This window comes from Caretta caretta, chromosome 4 (assembly GCF_965140235.1).
Source record: "Caretta caretta isolate rCarCar2 chromosome 4, rCarCar1.hap1, whole genome shotgun sequence".
In the NCBI taxonomy this organism is placed as follows: Eukaryota; Metazoa; Chordata; order Testudines; family Cheloniidae; genus Caretta; species Caretta caretta.
The window spans coordinates 45,064,523-45,085,315 of NC_134209.1; the positions used below are offsets into that span (position 1 = coordinate 45,064,523).

Consider the following 20,793-nt stretch of genomic DNA (forward strand, 5'->3'; position numbering starts at 1 on the left):
CAGTTTGCCTGGTACTGAAGTCAGTCTTACAGGCCTGTAATTGCCGGCTGTGACACAGCAGGGAGTGGGGCGGATTTGACCTGGGAATGTTGCAGGGGAGTTTCATTGTGGATGGGAGACTTCCCTTTAGGGAAGATACCTGAGCCTGTAACCTGAGCCAGGAGGGTGGTTGGGGTGAGGTGACACCTTCAGCCTGGGAAACTGGACAAAGGCTGGAGGAGGAGCTGTGGGAAGGCTGGGTGAGACGGCTGGAGGGGTTTCCAGTTTTGGGGAGTTAACTGGGGAAGAGGAGGGAGCCCCAAGGCTGGGGTCTAATCTCCCTGTCCCCCAGAAGGGCCTGACTAAGGGATCCTGTTTATGCCTGCAAGCTCTGGTTTGAACTGTGTTCCTGTCATCTCTAATAAACCTTCTATTCTACTGGCTGGCTGAGAGTCACGGTGAATCGCAGGAAGTGGTGGTGCAGGGCCCTGACTCCCCCTCATGCCATGACACCAGCATCTCCTCTGGAGCCCTTTTAAAAAATTGGTGTCACATTAGCTGTCCTCCAGTCATTTGGTACAGAAGTTGATTTAAATGATAGGTTACAGAGGACAGTTAAAAGAAAAGGAGTACTTGTGGCACCTTTGTTAGAGACTAACAAATTTATTTGAGCATAAGCTTTTGTGAGCTACAGCTCACTTCATTGGATGCATGCAGTGGAAAATACAGTGGGGAGATTTTATATACACAGAGAACATGAAACAATGGGTGTTACCATACATACTGTAATGAGAGTGATCAGGTAAGGTGAGCAATTACCAGCAGGAGAGAAAAAAAAAACTTTTGTAGTGGTAATCAAGGTGTGCCATTTCCAGCAGTTGACAAGAACATGTGAGGAACAGTAGGCAGGGGGAAAATAGTTTTACTTTGTGTAATGACACATCAACTCCCAGTCTTTATTCAAGCATAATGTAATGGTGTCCAGTTTGCAAATGAATTCCAATTCATCAGGACACTAGGACTTTAGGTCGAATTTAGCAGTGTTAAATCGATGTAAACCTGCACCCGTCCACACGATGAAGCCCTTTTTTTCGACTTAAAGGGCTCTTAAAATCTATTTCTTTACTCCACCCCTGACAAGTGGATTAGCGCTTAAATCAGCCTTGCTGGGTCGAATTTGGGGTACTGTGGATACAATTTGACGGTACTGGCCTCCAGGAGCTATCCCAGAGTGCTCCATTGTGACCGCTCTGGACAGCACTCTCAACTCAGATGCACAGGCCAGGTAGACAGGAAAAGAACCGTGAACTTTTGAATCTCATTTCCTGTTTGGCCAGCATGGCAAGCTGCAGGTGACCATGCAGAGCTCATCAGTAGAGGTGAATATGCTGAGCTCATCAGCAGAGGGAACAGGGGGCCTGACGATATGTACCCAGAACCACCCATGACAATGTTTTAGCCCCATCAGGCATTGGGATCTCAACCCAGAATTCCAATGGGCAGCGGAGACTGGGGGAACTGTGGGATAGCTACCCACAGTGCAACACTCCGGAAGTCGACGCTTGCCTCGGTACTGTGGAAGCACTCCGCCGAGTTAATGCACTTAATGCACTTAGAGCATTTTCTGTGGGGACACACACACTCGAATATATAAAAACGATTTCTAAAAAAACGACTTCTATAAATTTGACCTAATTTCGTAGTGTAGACATACCCTCAGTAGTCCTGCAATTTCACATCTGAGTTCCTTCAGAACTCTTGGGTGAATACCATCTGGTCCTGGTGACTTATAACTGTTTAGTTTTCAATTTGTTCCAAATCCTCCTCTAATACACCTCAATCTGGGACAGTTCCTCATATTTGTCACCTAAAAAGAATGGCTCACATTATGGAATCTCCCTCACATCCTCAACTGTGAAGACCAATGCAAAGAATTCATTCAGTTTCTCCGCAATGGCCTTATCGTCCTTGAGTGCTCCTTTATCATCTGGATCATCCAGTGGCCCCACTGGTTGTTTAGCAGGCTTCCTGCTTCTGATGTACTTGAAAAAAAGATGTTCTATTACTTTTTGAGTCTTTGGCTAGCTGTTCTTCAAATTCTTTTTTTGGCCTTCCTAATTATATTTTTACGATTCATTTGCCAGAATTTATGCTCCTTTCTATTTTCCTCATTAGGATTTAACTTCCCCTTTTTAAAGGATGCCTTTTTGCCTCTCACTGCTTCTTTTATTCTTTGTTTAGCCATGGTGGCTCTGTTTTGGTTCTCATACTATGTTTTTTTTAATTTCGGGGATACATTTAAGCATTGAGCCGCTATTATGGTGTCTTTAAAAAGTTTCTATGCAGCTTGCAGGGATTTTACTTTTGGTGCTGTACCTTTTAATTTCTGTTTAACTAACCTCCTCATGTATAGTTCCCCTTTCTGAAATTAAGTGCTACACTGTGGGGCCGCTGTGGTGTTTTCCCTGCCACAGGGATGTTAAATTTAATTATATTATGGTCACTATTACCAAGCGGTCCAGCTATGTTCACCTCTTGGACCTGATCCTGTGCTCCACTTAGGACTAAATCAAAAATTGCGTCTCCTCTTGTGGGTTCCAGGACTAGCTGCTCCAAGAAGCAGTCATTTAAGGTGTCAAGAAACTTTATCTCCGCATCCCTTCCCGGGGTGATATGGTATGATGTGAAGCTGACAAATGGTGCTGTTACCACAGAACCAGGAATAAAAATACACCATCAACATGTTAAAATGACCACTTTGATACAGTTGCATTCATTTGTTAGTTTAATGACTATGTATTATTTCTAGATATAAAATCGGATTTCTTTGTGACCTCAAAGCATCACAACAAGAAGTGAAAGGATAAAACAAAATCTAATAATACATTTGTACTGGTATGATTGCACTGGAAAGCTCTGGTGACATTTCTGGTCAACATGTTTATCATCATCTTGTTCATCATTATAATCTCTGTCATCATCTTCATTGCCTTGGCATGTACATAGTTCTGTGTGGGAAAGATTGTTCTCTTTCATGGATGCAATTTCCACCAGCATGAAGTGGTACAGTTGTATTTAGAATAAATACACTTAACTGGAGTCTTTCTACTTCAGTTTTTGCAGCCCTAGTGATAAACTGCCTCACCTCACCAGAATCAGACTCTATGAAGGTGTAGTATGTCAATTAAATTGCAAGACCCAAACTCACAAGGTAGCTGTGCAGCAACGCTTATTTGCAGTGGTGTGATAGTTTTGGAACTGTAAAAATGCTATTCACTCTGGAATTGGAAGGCACTTCCTTTGGTTGTCTCATTTGTGGCTGAATTATATGCCTCTTTATCAACAAACTCCTGCATCAATAGGGGCACAAAAATGGCTGATCTCTGTAAACTATAACCACTGGCCTTTAGATACTATTCTGAGGCTTTCTTTTTTGACTATTTCAGACTGAAGGATTGAAGCGGCATTATACAAAAAACACTTGTTCATTTGAAAGCTATTCATCAGGCTCACTTGCCAGAAGAACATCCACAAAACATTTGGATGACTAAGTTCCTGCTTCAGATCACTAGCCGATGGTATCCAAGCTGCTAATGTTATTGTGCTGTATAGAATAACGGTAGACTTGCCTTGTCCACACTGTGCATGGAATGAAATTGGAGAGCCACCGTGTTTTTCTAATCTTTCCTGTAACTTCCTACTGGAATAGCTTGCAGTTCCTACATCTGAAGAAAGTAGGACTTCTATGTAGTAACTTGGACAGGAAAAGAGTTTGTACAAAAGATCATTGTCTATCTCTTCAGTCAGGTGATAAAATGCAGTGTCATAAGATGACTGTACTGGTGCAGTGTAACTAGATGGTTTTCTTTTAAGAGTTGTTATACTCAAGTAGGAAGAGAGGCATGTTGAGTGATAATCTGCATCCTTATCAGTTCAGCACGTTATCTCCTCTTTGAGTGCTGCCTTCCTTAGATTGGTTGCTCTCCAAATGTTTCTATTTTATGATGTTTCTTGTCTTGTGTGTGAGTTATTTCCCTCCCTTCCTCTCCCCCCCTCCACCCCCGCAAGCAAACAAAACAAAAGGACCAAACGCTGGACAATGTGCTTGCTCTGGTAGCTATAGAAGAAGGTGAATATGATGCTCTCTGATCAGGTTGAGTCTGTTTTCTTTCCTGGGTTCAATACAAATCTGAGATGTGCCAAATTCAACTTCCTTTTGTATGTCTGAAAGCAACCACTGTGATAGAGTATTGGTAGCACATCGTCTAAACCAGAAAACTCATTCAATAGCCCCCAGTACAATGAATCGCCCCTGGCTTCTGCTGCCAGCATCACAAAATTCTGTCCAACATTGGTGGCTTTTGAAAACTTTGCATTCTTTTGATTTTCTTGACAAATATTTTTGTGGAGTGTCTTTGTGGTTTGATGTAAGCTTTAGGGGGCTTGTATCCTTCAAGTTTTCGTACATTATAGCTTCCGTGTAGAGGTTAATTCCCAAAATATATTGTTAGCATTACCAGCACCCTTCACAAGTAGATAGTCGTGTGCTAAGTTAGATCTATATGTTAGTATCAAAATCACCATTTTTATTTAGGGAGTACTTTGATTGGAGCCCAGTATGAAGCTGTATATTGTCATTTCTAACACTAATACCATCCTGTTCATAACTGTCACTGAATTAAAAAGCTACTTTCTGGAATATTTCAAAGGTTATTACTGCATGCATAGGAAATTACAAATAAAACCTTCTACCAGGTATGTACAAAAGCTTACAACTGGAGAAGCATTACATTGGAAATTCATGTACATTTATATCTACCCACTATACAGTACAAACTATGGGCAGGTAATCTTCTGCTTATGCTGCACTGCCTTCAGTGTGATACTGATTTGGTCAGCAATTTTCAGTTGAAACTATAGAAGTGATTATAAGAGTTTTCTGAGATACTTTGACCATTAAAAAGATGCCATGTGAAAATGTTCCATGTTAATATATTGCAAAATGTTGATATTTGCCATTTTTGCCACTTGCTAAACAGCTTAATCACTTCTGGGGAAAAAACTTGCCCAAGCAAAACCAGTAAAAAATATTTTAATACGTTGTTGTTTGATAGCTTTGACCCATGCATACCACAATAAGATGTTGACATTAACTTAAACAGTAAAACTGTAGTGATAACCATGCTGCAATATTTCTGGAACTTTGCAAAAAGTGACACTTTCTCATTTTGGGTACCATTATTTCACCTTGCCTACAGATTTATGGCAATCCTTGACAGTGCTATGTCATACCTTATCTAAATGTAAACAAAATGAGCTTTCAAATTATATATGATGTGGGAATGTCTAGGTTGGATGCATTAAACTCCAGAATTATGGCCCTTTTTGAAGAATTGCCACATACTTAAATGTGGTGTTGCTGCACCGTATCCAGGACCTTGTAGGGCTTGTCAGTGTTGTAATAAGCTGGTTTCTTTGTTTCTCTCTGACAGATGCCAAAGCATCACGATGGACAGCTGCTGTTTCCCCGGCAGATATTTCACCTGTGAAAAATCAGGACGAGGGGAAGTATAGTTATGTATATAAGACAAAGCCCCTAATATTGGCTCGTCTGGTCACCCTAGTGGTACCTAGGAATGACAACAAGTTAGAGTCAAATCTGGGAAAGATATAGGAGGTACTATTGGGAAGGAGAAAGCATGCTGGAGAAATAACATGTATCATAGCCTCATAGCAGAGAAGCCATAATCAGAATTGAGTCCCCATCATGCAAAGTGCTGCATGAATACATAAGAAACTAGGGCCCTGACCTAAAGGGTGACAAACATATACAACTATTTTAATTTTGGTTTTGTAATTATATAATTAATGGCATTTGCCCACCAGTGCTCAAAGTAGCATACAGCCTTGGGGTAGAGCTGGATTCTTCATTTCTCCTGGATGCTTATTTGCAACATCAGTAAGCTTGCCTTCTTCCAGCTTCACCTTGCAAGAGAACAGCACCCTGTGCAGCAGTGCTTTAGTCATAATGACCCAGCCCGTTACCTCCAGGCTTAACTACTCCTCTACCTGAGATTAAAACGTAAGACCACACAAAAACTGCAGTTTGTCTACGCCAGAGAAGTCAGCCTGCTAAATCCAAAGAAAGTACCAGTACTCTGCAACCTACATTGGACTCTCTTCCACGTTTGGATCAAGTCCTAGGCAGTGGTCCTGATCTGTGAAGCATTCAATAGGTGAGGCCTGTGCTACCAGAGAGACCCTTTCTCCTACATTTTCCTTCCCCACCCCACACACACACACACTTTCATCTGCAATTGACTGGCACAGTATAGCTGAGGCTTCATCTTGAAACCCAGGCACTCTGAGGGGAATGCTTTAGACTAGGATTACCAACCACTGGTGATTAGGATGATCCCAAATGCTGTGATCACCCCTTGTGTAAGTGACATTCCATATTTGATGGCGGCTGTCCTATGACCCTTATCCAACTTGGAGTCTCAGCAAGCCAGGATTGTGAGTTCAATTCTTGAGGGGGCCATTTAGGGATCTGAGGCAAAAAATTGGGGATTGATCCTGCTTTGAGCAGAGGATTGGACTAGATGATCTCCTGAGGTCCCTTCCAACCCTGATATTCTATGATTCTATGATTCAATGCAACAACGTAAAAGTTCATTCACTAAGTGTGATTTTGTACTATGAATAAAGCATCCAGAGTATAGTCTCTTAAAGATGCATTTTTTGTAGTGGATCTTTATTTCCTTGAAAACTAGGAAGGTCACCTTAGCATCGTTGTCAATTCTCGCAGTTTTAGTGCACCTCTCACAATGTGGCATTTGAGACTCTCCTCTTTTTTCATTTCAAAAGGGTTCTTGTTCTTAGCCTCGGAGAGAAAAAGCTTGAAACCATGAACTCAGCTAACCTGAAGGAAGGCCAAATGTATTTTATTTTTTTAAAAGTCTCATGGTGGTTTTAGGCCTGTCTGGTGCCCTAACTCATGATTTGTTGAAGGCTTGGAGAAGGGCTGCCGGTTTTGGTTGGATGTATTTCTGGAGGTTTCACTACATGACACAATCTCTAATTAAAGATTCATTTTTAATTCCTGGAGATTCCAGGACAACCCTGGAGAGTTCCCAACCCTAGCTTGGTTTCAGAGTAACAGCCGTGTTAGTCTGTATTCGCAAAAAGAAAAGGAGTACTTGTGGCACCTTAGAGACTAACCAATTTATTTGAGCATAAGCTTTCGTGAGCTACAGCTCACTTCATCGGATGCATACTGTGGAAACTGCAGAAGACATTATATACACAGAGACCATGAAACAATACCTCCTTCCACCCCACTCTCCTGCTGGTAATAGCTTATCTAAAGTGATCATCAAGTTGGGCCATTTCCAGCACAAATCCAGTTTTTCTCACCCTCCGCCCCCCCCCCCCCCCACACACACACACAAACTCACTCTCCTGCTGGTAATAGCCCATCCAAAGTGACCACTCTCTTTAAAATGTGTATGATAATCAAGGTGGGCCATTTCCAGCACAAATCCAGGTTTTCTCATCCCCCCCACCCCCCTCCAAAAACCACACACACAAACTCACTCTCCTGCTGGCAATAGCTCATCCAAACTGACCACTCTCCTTACAATGTGCATGATAATCAAGGTGGGCCATTTCCAGCATAAATCCAAGTTTAACCAGAACGTCGTGGAGGGGAGGGGGGTAGAAAAAAACAAGGGGAAATAGGCTACCTTGCATAATGACTTAGCCACTCTTAGTCTCTGTCTAAGCCTAAATTAATAGTATCCAATTTGCAAATGAATTCCAATTCAGCAGTTTCTCGCTGGAGTCTGGTTTTGAAGTTTTTTTGTTGTAAGATAGCGACCTTCATGTCTGTGATTGCGTGACCAGAGAGACTGAAGTGTTCTCCGACTGGTTTATGAACATTATAATTCTTGACATCTGATTTGTGTCCATTTATTCTTTTAGGTAGAGATTGTGCAGTTTGACCAATGTACATGGCAGAGGGGCATTGCTGGCACATGATGGCATATACCACATTGGTGGATGTGCAGGTGAACGAGCCTCTGATAGTGTGGCTGATGTTATTAGGCCCTGTGATGGTGTCCCCTAGCGTGGGGTAAGAGTGCTGCCTCCGCAAGGGAGGCGGGGAAAGCGCCTGAGAGGGTCCAAGGGACTGGGAAGGGAGCAGGGAGGCGGAGCGTCCCCGGGCCGGAATCCAGGCAGGAGCGGAGTTGAAGGGGATGGGTAGCGCTAGGGGACAGCCTTGCATAGGATGAGGAGAGGGGAGGAGCAGGTGGGGGCGTAGGGAATAGGGTTTCCCTACTACGCATGCTCGCACCTGCCGGCTCCTCCCGCCGCGGGTCGCATGCGGCACGCAGGGGACGGGTGCACCAGGCCGCTGTTAGGGGCTGCGCGCCTGGGGAGCGGTAGCTGCGGGGCCATGAGGCTGGCGGAGGGGAGCTCCGGCCGGGCGCTCCTTCCCCCTCCGCAGCGAGCGTAGCCGCCGCTTGGGGCAGAGCCGTCCCTTCCCCCGCCCCGGCCATTGATGCAGCTGCCGTTGGGCGGCAGCGGTGGCGCGCGCCGCAGAGGGGCCGTTTGATTCCGGGCCGGTAACTGTCGGTACCGGCCGCTGCCCGTGGTCGGGCCGAGGCCTGGGGCTGCCCCCAGTATGCGATGGGGAACTGCTGGGCGCAGTGGTGCTGCGGCCTCTTCTTGCGGAGAGAAGCGGGGCGGATCCAGCGAGGCGGAGGGTAAGGCGGAAGGAGCAGCCCCCTGGGGCGGGGAGGCGTCGCACCGGCCTGGCTCCGCCCTGGCGCGGTCGTTACCCCGCACTCCCAACCCCGGGACCCCGCGGGGAGGAAGGGCCTGGCAGCTGCACGGCGGCTTGCCGGCAGAGGGGAGGGCGCTGGGCGGGCTGGTCTGTTCCCTCCCTGAGATGGGGCCGACCCCGGGTTGAGCCGGGGGGGCAAATGTGCAGCTGGCAGGGCAGGGCGCGGGGCCTGGCACGGGCGGGGTGTACCTGGGAAGGGTAGAGGGGGGCTGCAGAGGGAGAGGGAAGGGGGCTCGGTGAGGTGCCAGGTGGCGCTGTGGCCTGGCGGAAGCTCTGGGAGGTGACCCCGCACCATGCCGAGGGCCTCCAGCCTGGACAGAATCCCACTGAGTGAAACAGTTTCTTACGGCCACCAGCTGGCTGGTCTGTTAAGCCTCTGTCATACCTAGGGGTGCTAAAACTCACCTAACTTGTGTGAGCCTCGGTTCCCGCTTGTTTGAGCTGGCTGGTTTCCTCCTTCCTCTAAAGAGGTAATGGGAGAACTTGACACCCACGGTTTCAACTTGAAGGCTTAGCAAAACCTTGTGGAAGGCCTGAGGATCTTGTCTACATTTGAAATGCTGCAGTTGTGCCCCTGTAGCGCTTCATTGTAGACGTTACCTATACCATCGGTATAGGTAGTCCACCTCCCTAAGAGGCGATAAGAATTCTTCCATCGACCTAGCACAATCTACACAGAGACTTAGATCAGCTTAACTATGCCACTCAGGGGTGTGTATTCTTCATGCCCTTCAGCAGTGTAGCTTGGTTGATCTTATTTTCTAATGTAAATTAGCCCTAGGACTCTAATACTACTTATGAAATTAAACTGAAAACTTTCTATTGGGAATTGGATCCTTCTGGTACTTTCACAAGCTAAATCCTTTCTTCTCCTGCAGTAATTATGACCCCGGGAATAAAAGTAATCTCTGGTAAAGGTGATTTAGCAGTGTCCAGAGAGGGTGTGAATTTAGAATTCTGACATAGTTCCCAAGTGCCCCTTTGACTGCACAGCTACCATTAGTTTTCAGTAAATTCTTGGAATGCATTGGGGGCAGTTTTTTGTTTCAGAAAGTGGAGGAAGTAACCAGGGAGACAATTTTAGACACGATTCTGACCAGCAGGGAGGAACTGGTTGTGAATGTGAAGGTGGAAGGTAGTTTGTGTAAAAGTGATCATGAATTGACAGATTTCATGATTCAAAGGAAATTAAGGAGAGAGTAGCAAAATAAGGACAGTGGACTTCAAAAAGGCAAAACAAACTCAAAGACCTGCTAGGTAAGGTCCCATGGGAAGAAAATCCCAGGTGATAAAGGAGTTTAGGAGGGCTGTGAGTTTCTCAAGGAAACGGTATTAAAGGCACAACACCTGCAAACTATCCCAATGTGAATGAAAGATCCATATTGGCTTTTTACTATTTTTCATATCAGGAGCTCTTTAATGGACTGAAAATCAAAAAAGAATCTTATAAGAAGTAGAACTATGGATGAATTGCTAAGGAGACGTATAAAAGAATAGCACAAGCATCTCGGAACAACAAAAAAAAGGCCAAGGCACAATAAGGCCTTGTCTACACTGACAAGTTTCTGCGCAACAAGTTATACCACTTTTATTCGGGGTATGCCTACACTGGAAACTTCAAAGCTCTGCTGTGGGAACGCTCCCGCGGCAGCACTTTGAAGCACGAGTACGCTCGTGCATGAGCTTGCTCTCCCAGCGCTCCTGGTAATCCACCTCCACAAGGGGATTAGCTCCCAGCGCTCAGAGCCTGTCTACACTAGTGCTTACACCTAGCAAGGGACGTAAAAGGCAAAAAGAAGAGCTTCTTTACATACATTAGGAGCAAGAGAAAGATGAGGGAAAGTGTAGGTCCTCCACTTAAGGCTGGAAGGAGACCTAATACAAGATGACATCAAGAATGCTGAGGTGCTTAATGCCGGTTTTGCTTCAGTTTTTGTGAAAAAGGTTAATGATGAACAGATGCTAAACACAATTAACGTTTATGCAAGCCAATATGAGGAAAGAATGGGTTAAAGAATATCTAGATAAGTTAAACATACTCAAGTTGGGGAGGCCTGATGAAATTTGTACTTAAGGAACTAAAGGAAGCAATCTCAGAACCATTAGCAACTCATGGAGGATGGGTGAGTTTCCAGAGGACTGGAGAAGGACAAACCTAACTTTAAAAAGGGGAACAATGAGGACCTGGGGAATTATAGGCCAGTCAGGCTAACTTTGGTACCTGGGAAGATACTGGAACAAATTATTAAACACTTACTTTGTAAGCACCTAGAGGATAATAGGGTTATGAGGAATAACCAGTCAGCAAGAACAAATCATGCCAAATCAGCCTAATCTTCTTCGACAGGGTTACTGGTCTAGTGGACAGGGGAAAGAGTAATTGTGATATATCTTGATTTTTAGATTTTAGGCTTTTGACACAGTTCCCACATGATGTTCTCATAAGCAAACTAGGGAAATGAAGCCTAATGCAATTACTATAAAGTGGGTGCACAACTGGTTGAAAGACCATACTCAAAGAGTAGTTATCAATGGTTCGCTGTCAAACTGGGAGGATGTATCTAGTGGGGCGCCGTAGGGGTTAGTCCTGGGTTCAGTACTGTTCAATATTTTCATCAATGACTTGAATAATGGAGGGGAGAGCATGCTTATAAAATTTGCAGATGACGCCAAGTTTGGAGGCGTTGCAAACACTTTGGAGGAGAAGATTAGGATTCAAAATGAGCTTGACAAATCGGAGATTTGATTTGAATTAAACCAGGTGAAATTTAGTAAAGACAAGTGCGAAGTGATATTCTTAGGAAGGAAAACTAAAATGCATAACTATGAAATGAATAACTTTGGCTAGTACTGCCAAAAAGGATCTAGAGGGATTCTAGTGGATCACGAATGAGTCAGCAGTGTGATGCAGTTGTGGAAAAGGCTAATATCATTTTGGGGCATGTTAACAAGCGTTGTATGTTACCCATGAAAGTAATTGTCCCACTGTACTTTGCACTGGTAAGGATTCAACTGGAGTACTGTGTCCAATTCTGGGCACCACACTTTAAAAAAGATACGAATCAATTGGAGAGAGTCCAAAGAAGAGTAACAAAAATACTAAAGGTTTAGAAAACCTGACCTCTGAGGAAAGGTTTAAAAAAAACAAACTAGACACATTTAATCTTGAGAAAAGAAGACTGAAGGGGGACCTGATAAGTCTTCAAATATGTTAAGGGCTATTATTATTATTTATTATTAAGAGCATGTCAATCATTTGTTTTCCATGGCCACTGAAGGTAGGACAGGAAATAATGTGTTTAATCTGCAGTCAGGGAGATTAAATATTAAGAAAAATGTTCTAACGATAAAGATAGTTAAGCACTGGAATAGGCTTCCAAGGGAGGTTGTGGAATCCCCATCCTTGGATTTTTTTATTTTTTTTTTAAGAACAGGTTGGGCATGCACACCTGTGCATGCGCACGCACACTCCCCCAAATTCAATAGCTTTAAACTGACTTGGAATTTAGCTTGATCAAAAGTTAAAACATTTTATGTTTTTATCAACATTTTGAACAACTGTGGCTTTTGGTTGATCAAAAATTCTACTGTGCTTGTATTTAGAAAAAAGTTCATAAATTAATAAACTGACTGTTCAAATTTGTGTTCTTCTGGGGGTCTTGATATCTGCAATGTAAGCCAAATATGAATCAATTAGCATCTGTAAAAATCTAAGTGTAGTCTGTGGGGGAAGGTCTTTAATATATTTCTATAGATATTTAATAAATATTTTCCTTTAGTATATGCTGAACAAATATTTTGCCCAAAGATTAAAAATAATCACCTCTCTGCTGATATCCAACATGAAAGCTTTCAGTCTAGAAAGATTTATTTTTTCCAGTAAGATATGAGCAACTGAGAAAGGGAAAGGTAGACGTTAGAAAGTTGTAAAGACGTTAGAAAGTTGAAAGACTCTTGTAGATGTTTCATAGAACTGGGGGTGGGGAGAGAGAATATTATGGTATAAGTTGAGAAGGTTTAGGAATTCTGAAGACCTCTGTAGCAAATGCTGTGTGAAGTTGAATGTTAACTGATAAAATTGGCAGAAATCCCAGGTTCCAAACCGTACTGTTAATGTACACAGATCCATACTTATGGGATCTGACGCTGCTCTCGTTGAAGGTAATGGTAATCACTTCTGGGAGAAGGTTCAGCATCTCTGAGGAAATTAGTGCTTCACCTTCATTGTTGTATGCAGTGAGGTCTCTAACTATAAAATTGGAGAGATCTCTTGTAATACTGTTTACTTTGCACTTTAGTGCATTTATATATGAGGCTTGCAAAGACGGACACTAATCTAAATTGAATTTATCTTTGTATGAAATTGCAAATTGTATGAAATTTTAAAATAAAATTGCAAATTGTATGAAATTTTAAAATAACTTTTTAGCAAAATGTCTACTATATGAATTACTGTAGTAATTGAATTCTCAGTGGGAACAACAAGAAAGGTTTCTTAAGCTGCCTGCTTAGCTACAGAATTTGGTCCTTTTTAAAATTACCATTTTTAATTGTGTCCTGAAACAAATTTCTGTTAATATTGCTCTTCAAATAAAACTTAATGTCTGTGGCCTCCAGCTGTAATTAAAAAATAGGTCAGGTCTAGTTTGTCCCTGTCCTCAATCATAAGCTTTTTCTCTTTGCTCCTAGAGAGATCACATCGTTCATAAAAGGCAGCTGTGCGGAATAAGTATAATTGGAGCTCCTGGCATTCTTTTGCTGTCATTTCCATGATAAGATTAAAGTATAAACATTTTTATCACTTATGTAAAAAACAAAATCAGTTTAAATTTCCATATGTCCATGTTCTTGCATATCTAATTTTATTAACAAGATTTTAATATAAAAATCCCCCTGCATCAGTACTTAAATAGGATTGTATTTAGCTTATTTACTCCTTCTATGGAGTGTAAATGTGAACACTGTATGTCTTTTTCCCATACAGTATTTTGTCAACTTTAAAGTTTAATTGGCTAACCTGTAATGTCAAAAAGGTCATGATTTTGTATGAGCTGCAAGAGATGGAGAAGTGAAACAATACTGTAACCTTTTCTTTTAAAAGTTCTTTCAAGAAAATAATCAAATGTATCTGTATTTAAATATAGAATATCATAACATAATATACATATGCACACTAATGATGTACTAATCTATTCTTTAATTTCAGCTCAAATCCGACAAATGGTAAGGGGTGATGAAAGCAACATTTTCCCCACTCCTTCCTTGTTCACTCTGGGCCCTACCCTGAGAGGTGCCCAGTGCCCTCGTGTCGTCCATAACCTTAGTGGGATTTCAGGGCACTGAGTTCCTCAAAGGATAAGGCCCACACTTATCATTTCTGTAAATAAGAGGGAGCAACAGAGCCAAGTGACACAAGATGCTTCTTCTGTTGCTTGTTATCCATCCCTTTAGACCAGTGGTTCCCAAACTTGTTCTGCCGCTTGTGCAGGGAAAGCCCCTGGTGGGCCGGGCCAGTTTATTTACCTGCCCCGTCCGGAGGTTCGGCCGATCGCTGCTCGCACTGGCCGCGGTTTGCTGCTCCAGGCCAATGGGAGCTGCTGGAAGCGGCGCGGGCTGAGGGACATGCTGGCTTTCCCCGCACAAGCGGCGGAACAAGTTTGGGAACCACTGCTTTAGACAATTATTCAATTTAAAACAGGAGGTATGCATTCTGGAGACCGTTTTCAAACATGCTGCTATTGTGAGCTGAAAATGAAAGCAACATGGGGGAGCAATTTAAATGGCTTGGGGGTATTTTTTGTTTTCTTTTGGTTTTTTGGTAAAAACAAATCATTAATCTGAGTCTTTTTAAAAATTATTTGCAAAGTTGGTATTGGCAGAAATCAAAATTGAAAATTAAGACCCTGATTCTGGAAACACTTCAGGTACATGACTATGCTCATGAATAGTCCCACTGACTTCAGTCGGCCTGCTTGTGCTTAAAGTTTAGCTTGTGCCTGAGTGTTTACAGCATCAAGGCAAACATTGTATTTTTAGTTAAACAAAAAAAAAAACTTTCTTAGTGGCATAAAATCTTTTAGTTCAAAACAAAATTGCTTCCATGTTAACTATGAAAAGTTATTTAGACTTTAATGTTAAACTTAATATGAACTTTTTTAAACACACAGGCTGAAAATTTCAAAAACAGAAGGCTAAAGTTAGGCGTATAAGGATTTTCAAAGTCACTGAAGTAACTTAGGGCCCTTTGATTTCTAACTGCAAACCCTGATGGAGGCATGTAACCTAATTAATTTGTTTTCCTTCAATATTCTGCCTTCAGTGTGGTCAACATGACAGTTATGTTGCTGATACTTGACTGAGGAATCTGCCTCTTAAGGGCTGCACTCATGGGTGGGAGCTGGGGGTGGGGGTGGCTGGATCAATTACACTTTTTTTTGTATGCAAAAAAAAAAAAGTGGGGTTATGTGGAGTTCTGGGCTGCAGCATATTGTTTGTTCTTTCCAACCCGGTTACATCACTCAAGGAACTGGGCTTTCTTTGGGCCCTCCCAGACTTGTTACAGTCCATTGGGCTTGCTGTAACATAGCTGTTTTCTCACAACCCTGGGAGACTATTCCATAGCCTAGTACATCTCACCAGTCTGGAAGTTTTCCTAGTGTCAGCCTAAATTTTTCTTTTCTTAATTTCACCATTTCTTTTTTAAAGGTGTGGTGTGTGCACATGTGCTCTTTCTCTGTGGTGCAGAACATTTTGGGAGCTGAAGGTCTAGAAAAGCTCCTCTAACAATGAATAAGAGCAGTCACGGTTGGGTTACCCTGGAAGTTATTTCTGGACAGAACAGTAGTTTTTATTTACGCCTGTGCTAGAATTTATAATATATTGATACAACCATACCTAAATCAGCAGTGGTCTGCTATTTGAGAGCCTATATTCTGACTTAAGGGGTGATAGCCTGAAAAAAAAAGTCTTGGTTGAAAGGCTTGGATAAACTTCAAATTATACTCGCCTGACTCATTACTTTGGAGTGGAGAACCTCCTTAAGATATACTTAAGTCAGTTAGTGAATCAAAGAAAGGCTTGGGTTTCTGTAGTTGCTATGCGCAACCACCGTCTGCCAAAAATGTCATTTGGTTCCCAAACTGTGATCCATGGAGAACTGGCAACTCAAATGGTGCTGGTTTACCAACTTGTTTCTTGATGCTTTTTTGAATAAATCAGTAATCTTTCTGCAAAAACAAGGGGTATAAAATGTTAGCCCCTTAGCTACATCAGTAAACAGCTAAAGAATGACACTCTACAAGCTGGCATTTGTTACATAGAACACAGCTAGCAGGCATAATGGGTCATACCATGAGCAATGAGTTTTTCAGAGGCTGGCCAGAATCATCTGTCTTGCGGGAAATAGGCAAAATGTACTAAAACTGGTTAACACAGTTTAAAAATAAAAATGCTCAATGGCAGCAAATGCAAAGCGATCAGCATCCTGATACATAAACTCCTTTCCCAGTGAAGGAGTAATTCTTTTTACACCTTCCAATTTGAAAAAAAAAATTTACATCCTCAGACGCAAGTATTTTTCACACTCCAGTTTGTCTCCCCTGTAATATAGTGCATCAGTTAATATATAGCTCAATTAATAATTAACGATAATAAATTGGCTTAAGCCTTAACATTAAAATGAACTCACAATGGCTTTTGAAGTATTTTGCTCTTGAACTGCTTCTAATTTTTAATTAAAATGGTACTGATGTAACTATCAGACCTGATTTCATTGTGTCATAAATAATTTTTAGAATATTTTGAGAAGATATTTGAACTATAGAACTACTAACCTGCAATGAAATTATGGGTTTATTTTCTAGATCAAAGTATTTTAGAACATGTTCAACTGGAGAACACTTCACTATAGAGGTAAGTACTTTTTTCCTAAGCCTAGAAAACCTTTTTTAAACTTTGCACCCCAACCAGACTTTCTGGCACTTGTCATTGTTTGCGTAAAATGGAACCTCTTAACACTATATCAGACTAAAGCACTAAGTGAATCATAAAATAGCAATTGTCTTGCCACTTCTCTTGGTCAAGTAAAAAGACTTAGGCATGTCAGTATTCTAAACTGTAATGCATAGAGGAATCAAAGTATTAGTTTTCTGTGCCCTGTCCAGCAACAGATGAGACAGTAGCAAAAATTCTCAAGTCCTGACTTTACTCAGCTTCCACTACTGCTATACTGGGAGTGAAATGTATCACATTTTTGCCATTATAAATGCATCCTAATTTAGTCTGCTGGATCACAGAATCTGATCTGATCTCTCAAGATCCACCAACTGTGGAGGGTACTCTGTGTTGACAGGAAAATCCTGACTTTCAAGCAAGGAAGCGTCTCTATAGTTGCACAATCAAAGACTATCAGTTTAGCTGAGGGCAGAGTCTGTCACTTGCCTAATCTGTCAGCTTCATGGGAATAACAGAGTTGAGTGTGTTCATAGAACATGTCAATATAGCACACATGCCCTTGTCCTAAGAACTTGAGGATAGCTCTTTCCTCAAAGGTGGAACCTGGCATTGTTGGGGATAAATTTGTAGTAGCTACAATTGCTACCTTACTTGGTTGTCAGCAAGGGAAATAGAAGGTTATGTGGACCGAAAAATCTCCCCTTCTGCAGCATAAATCTGTCTGTGAGTGTTCCCTGCAGCAGCAGACTGATAATGGAAAGAAGGTTCTGTCCTTTTCATAACCTCCGAGATGGCTTAGACCAGTTTCTCCCTTCCCATTTATAGTAGTCATTTTGTACCTTATAGGAACTCCTACAGTCTGTGCTGGCCACTGATGCTAGTAGATTGACTCCATTAAAGATGTAGGAAACAGCGCTGGATGGCTTCTGTTGGTTTTATTTTGGTCTTTGTGTTAGGTCAATCTACTGCAGTGGCTTGTGCAACTTATAAGACTGCATATATTTTGAATTCAGCCTTCTGTGCTTAGATCCCTTTTTAAAGCATCCTGGTGTTTTTATGGGCTCTTATTCTTTGATATGCAAAGTTGTCATCTTGCTTAGAATCCTGGCTTCTGTTTCAAGTAACTGATTATTCCACCTGAATTTGTTACAGTATATCCCCAAAATGGAAAGGGATGAATCAAGGTCTCTCTGGGGAAGAGATACACCTATGCTTAAGCTTTTCAGGAGGCAGGTTGTGGGAGGGGAGACTGGGACCGTGTTAGGATCCATAACTGGAAGAGAAGATTTTCCATCTTTGGCTGAGGAAAGCTTGTATTTATTTCTTAAGAGATGTCAACAGTGCCTAGAGCTTTTGTATAGGCAATTTATTTGTTTTTATAAGTTAAAATAAACTTCATCATTTTTGCCCTCTGAATATTTTTCAGAAAACATGTCATGAATTTCATTTATTTTAATATTTTAGTGTTAGAGGTAGTTTGCGTTACAGCTTTTGGCTTTGGTGCACTTTTATACTAATACACAGTACTTCTGTGTCTGTAGTGCCTATGACTGATAGTTTTACGGCTCTTATTCATATCAGAATACATGACTGAGAGAATTCATCAGTCGTTAACTAATAAAACCGTAAATTATCCTCCCAACAGAGTTGCTTGGGCACTGTATAATATCAAATGCAACAAAACTTTTTATTCTAACTCTTATCCTCTTAATTATTACATTCTGTGTAGAAGAAAACAACTTACAAGCAGTGTTTGTAGGATAGCTGGTCACACTCCAAAAGCAATAGCTCTTCACAAAGTAGAAGATTTGATAATTGAATATTATTGTCTTCAGCTTTAATTGGAGCAGTGTTTCCACAAAATATGCCTAATAGGTAAAGCTGTTGTAATTATGCTGATTTTTATGTGTTCATTGAAGTGCAGTGTTTGTATCACAATGTCTGCTTGTCAGTAACCTTGTATACTCTGTGTTGTTTTTCTTTGCAGTTTGAGAATCTAGTGGAAAGTGATGAGGTAAGTACTTGGGTTTCACAATACAGCACTCAGTAATTCAACACACTTTCACACTTCTGTTTGTAGTCCCAGGATCCACATCTTGCTAACCCTTCTGGCTGCAGCTAACTTCTGCATTGGTCTCTTCATAGAAGAGTTGCTGGTATTTCTTTGACGCTATCAGGGCTTGATTTTCTTCCTCTAGGATAGTAGTAAATAATATTCCTCTGGTTGCGGGGGATGAAGAGAAGTGGGGCTGCAAAGGGAAGTGCAGGATTATTATAATGGGAATTATGAAAAAAATTATACATGATAAAGATTCAGTCTTTAGGTGTATCCTACATAAGAGTAGGAATACTTGGCTAACTGTAATCTTTTTGATAAACCACAAACATTCCCCATTCCCCAAAATTGAGTGGTGGCAGTACAGCATGCTTTTATACAGAGAATTTGAGTTTGGCACCTGAACTATTATAAGCTCTAACTTGAACTGGTAAAAGTGCTGTAGTCAGTGTCTTTAGTCCCATCTAGGAATGTGTGCATTGGAGTTACTCTTTGGTAATGCTCCCCTTCGTTTCTGAAGCCTAACACAAGGAAGTAGTTCACCAGTGCTACAATTTGTTGCTTTCAGCCCATCCTTCATTGCAACTTAAGGTTTTTGAAGGAAAGTAGTAAAGAGAGGATTTCTGTGTCAACAAGCCTCTTTTCCCAACTCCCTGGCAACTCCAAAAAAATAAAAATAAAGACACAATAAATACCATTCGGGAGGTACAGTTATAGAACTTCTCAGGGACCTGGAGGTAGTTGAACTCTGTCTATGTGACCCAAAATGCATTTGAAAACATGGCACAAGAGTGAAATTACTGCATATAGGGTATACAGACTACACTTGCTCTGCTAGTTTTTGCTATCTAAGAATGAACTTGTTCAGATTTTGGTAGTGCAAAATTTAAATAGTAACCCTTACTGGTCTCTTTTGCACCTTCAATAAACAGGATTGGCGTCCCTTATGGTTCCAATGTCTGTACATAAGCAGTAATCTACAAGGTGTGGGTTTATAATGGATACCAGCACAGTTCAAGTGTTCTGAGGAACTAGGTCAAAAGTGGCATTTTTCAACCATCTGTGAAGTGCAGATAGTTCTGTGACTGCTGCTTAGAAGTGTCCTTGCACAATGGCTTTAAAAAAACGTTCTTTAAAAAAATATGTGGCATGTGTCAGTCACTGGCTTCTGAACAGCTCACCAGTTTTCTCAAATGGAAAATTGGAAAATGGACTGCTTCTGGCATGGCTTAGTGTTTTTTCTTGTCAAGTTTTTAAAAAAAGAATTATAGACCTTTCTAAAATTAATCTAATAGGTTCTTTAGTGCCTCTTGAGGGCTAGTAGCCCTAGAACTTGACAAAACTTGTACGCCATTTTGACTGGAGCTAATCTCTCTCCTGGGGTACTACAGTGGTTAGCTTCACTGCCCAGCCTCAGTAAAGGTGTTATGCTGGACAAACAGCAAAGGAAAAAGCCAAAAAAAGAAACTTTGCTTCTGATGCAATTCTTCCCTCGTGAAATTCCTAGGCAGAAATATGCGCCTTTCAGTGACTGAGGGCAAGTCTACACTTAAAAAGTTTCAGCTGTGCTGCTGCAGTGCTTTAGTGAAGAGCTTCTCCTGTCGGCATAGTTAATCCACCTCCATGAGAGGCAGTAGCTATTTTGATGGAAGAAGCTCTCCCGTTGACCTAACACTGTCTACGCTGGAGGTTAGGTCAATATAACTGCGTCGCTCAGGAGTGTGGATTTTTCACACCCCGAATGACGTTATACCAAGTTAAGTTTATAGTGCAGACTGACCTGAAACAAAGACCCAAGTTGCTGAGGTCACCTCCTCCCAGGCTAACGCAGAATGAGGTAAACATATCACTGATCTGGTTGGTACAGAGTAGAAGATTCTGGTGCTGTATCCAAGCCAGACCAGAATATGAAAACGTGGAAGTTGCTGTCTGGGCAACACAATGGGGGAATGCCGAT

At 41.7% G+C, this 20,793-nt stretch overlaps 1 protein-coding gene across 2 annotated transcripts in view; it reads left to right on the forward strand.

Annotated features, from left to right (window-relative positions):
* The first annotated feature begins 8,325 nt into the window (after nucleotides 1–8,325).
* Nucleotides 8,326–20,793, forward strand: part of AP1AR (adaptor related protein complex 1 associated regulatory protein) — a 35,308-nt gene continuing 22,840 nt past the window's right edge. For both annotated transcript variants that reach the window (XM_048846829.2, XM_048846830.2), the window contains exons 1-3: nucleotides 8,326–8,747; nucleotides 16,690–16,738; nucleotides 18,768–18,794. In XM_048846829.2, the coding sequence (XP_048702786.1) occupies nucleotides 8,671–8,747; nucleotides 16,690–16,738; nucleotides 18,768–18,794 (153 nt within the window). In that variant the 5' untranslated portion in view covers nucleotides 8,326–8,670. The remainder of the gene's footprint in view (nucleotides 8,748–16,689; nucleotides 16,739–18,767; nucleotides 18,795–20,793) is intronic.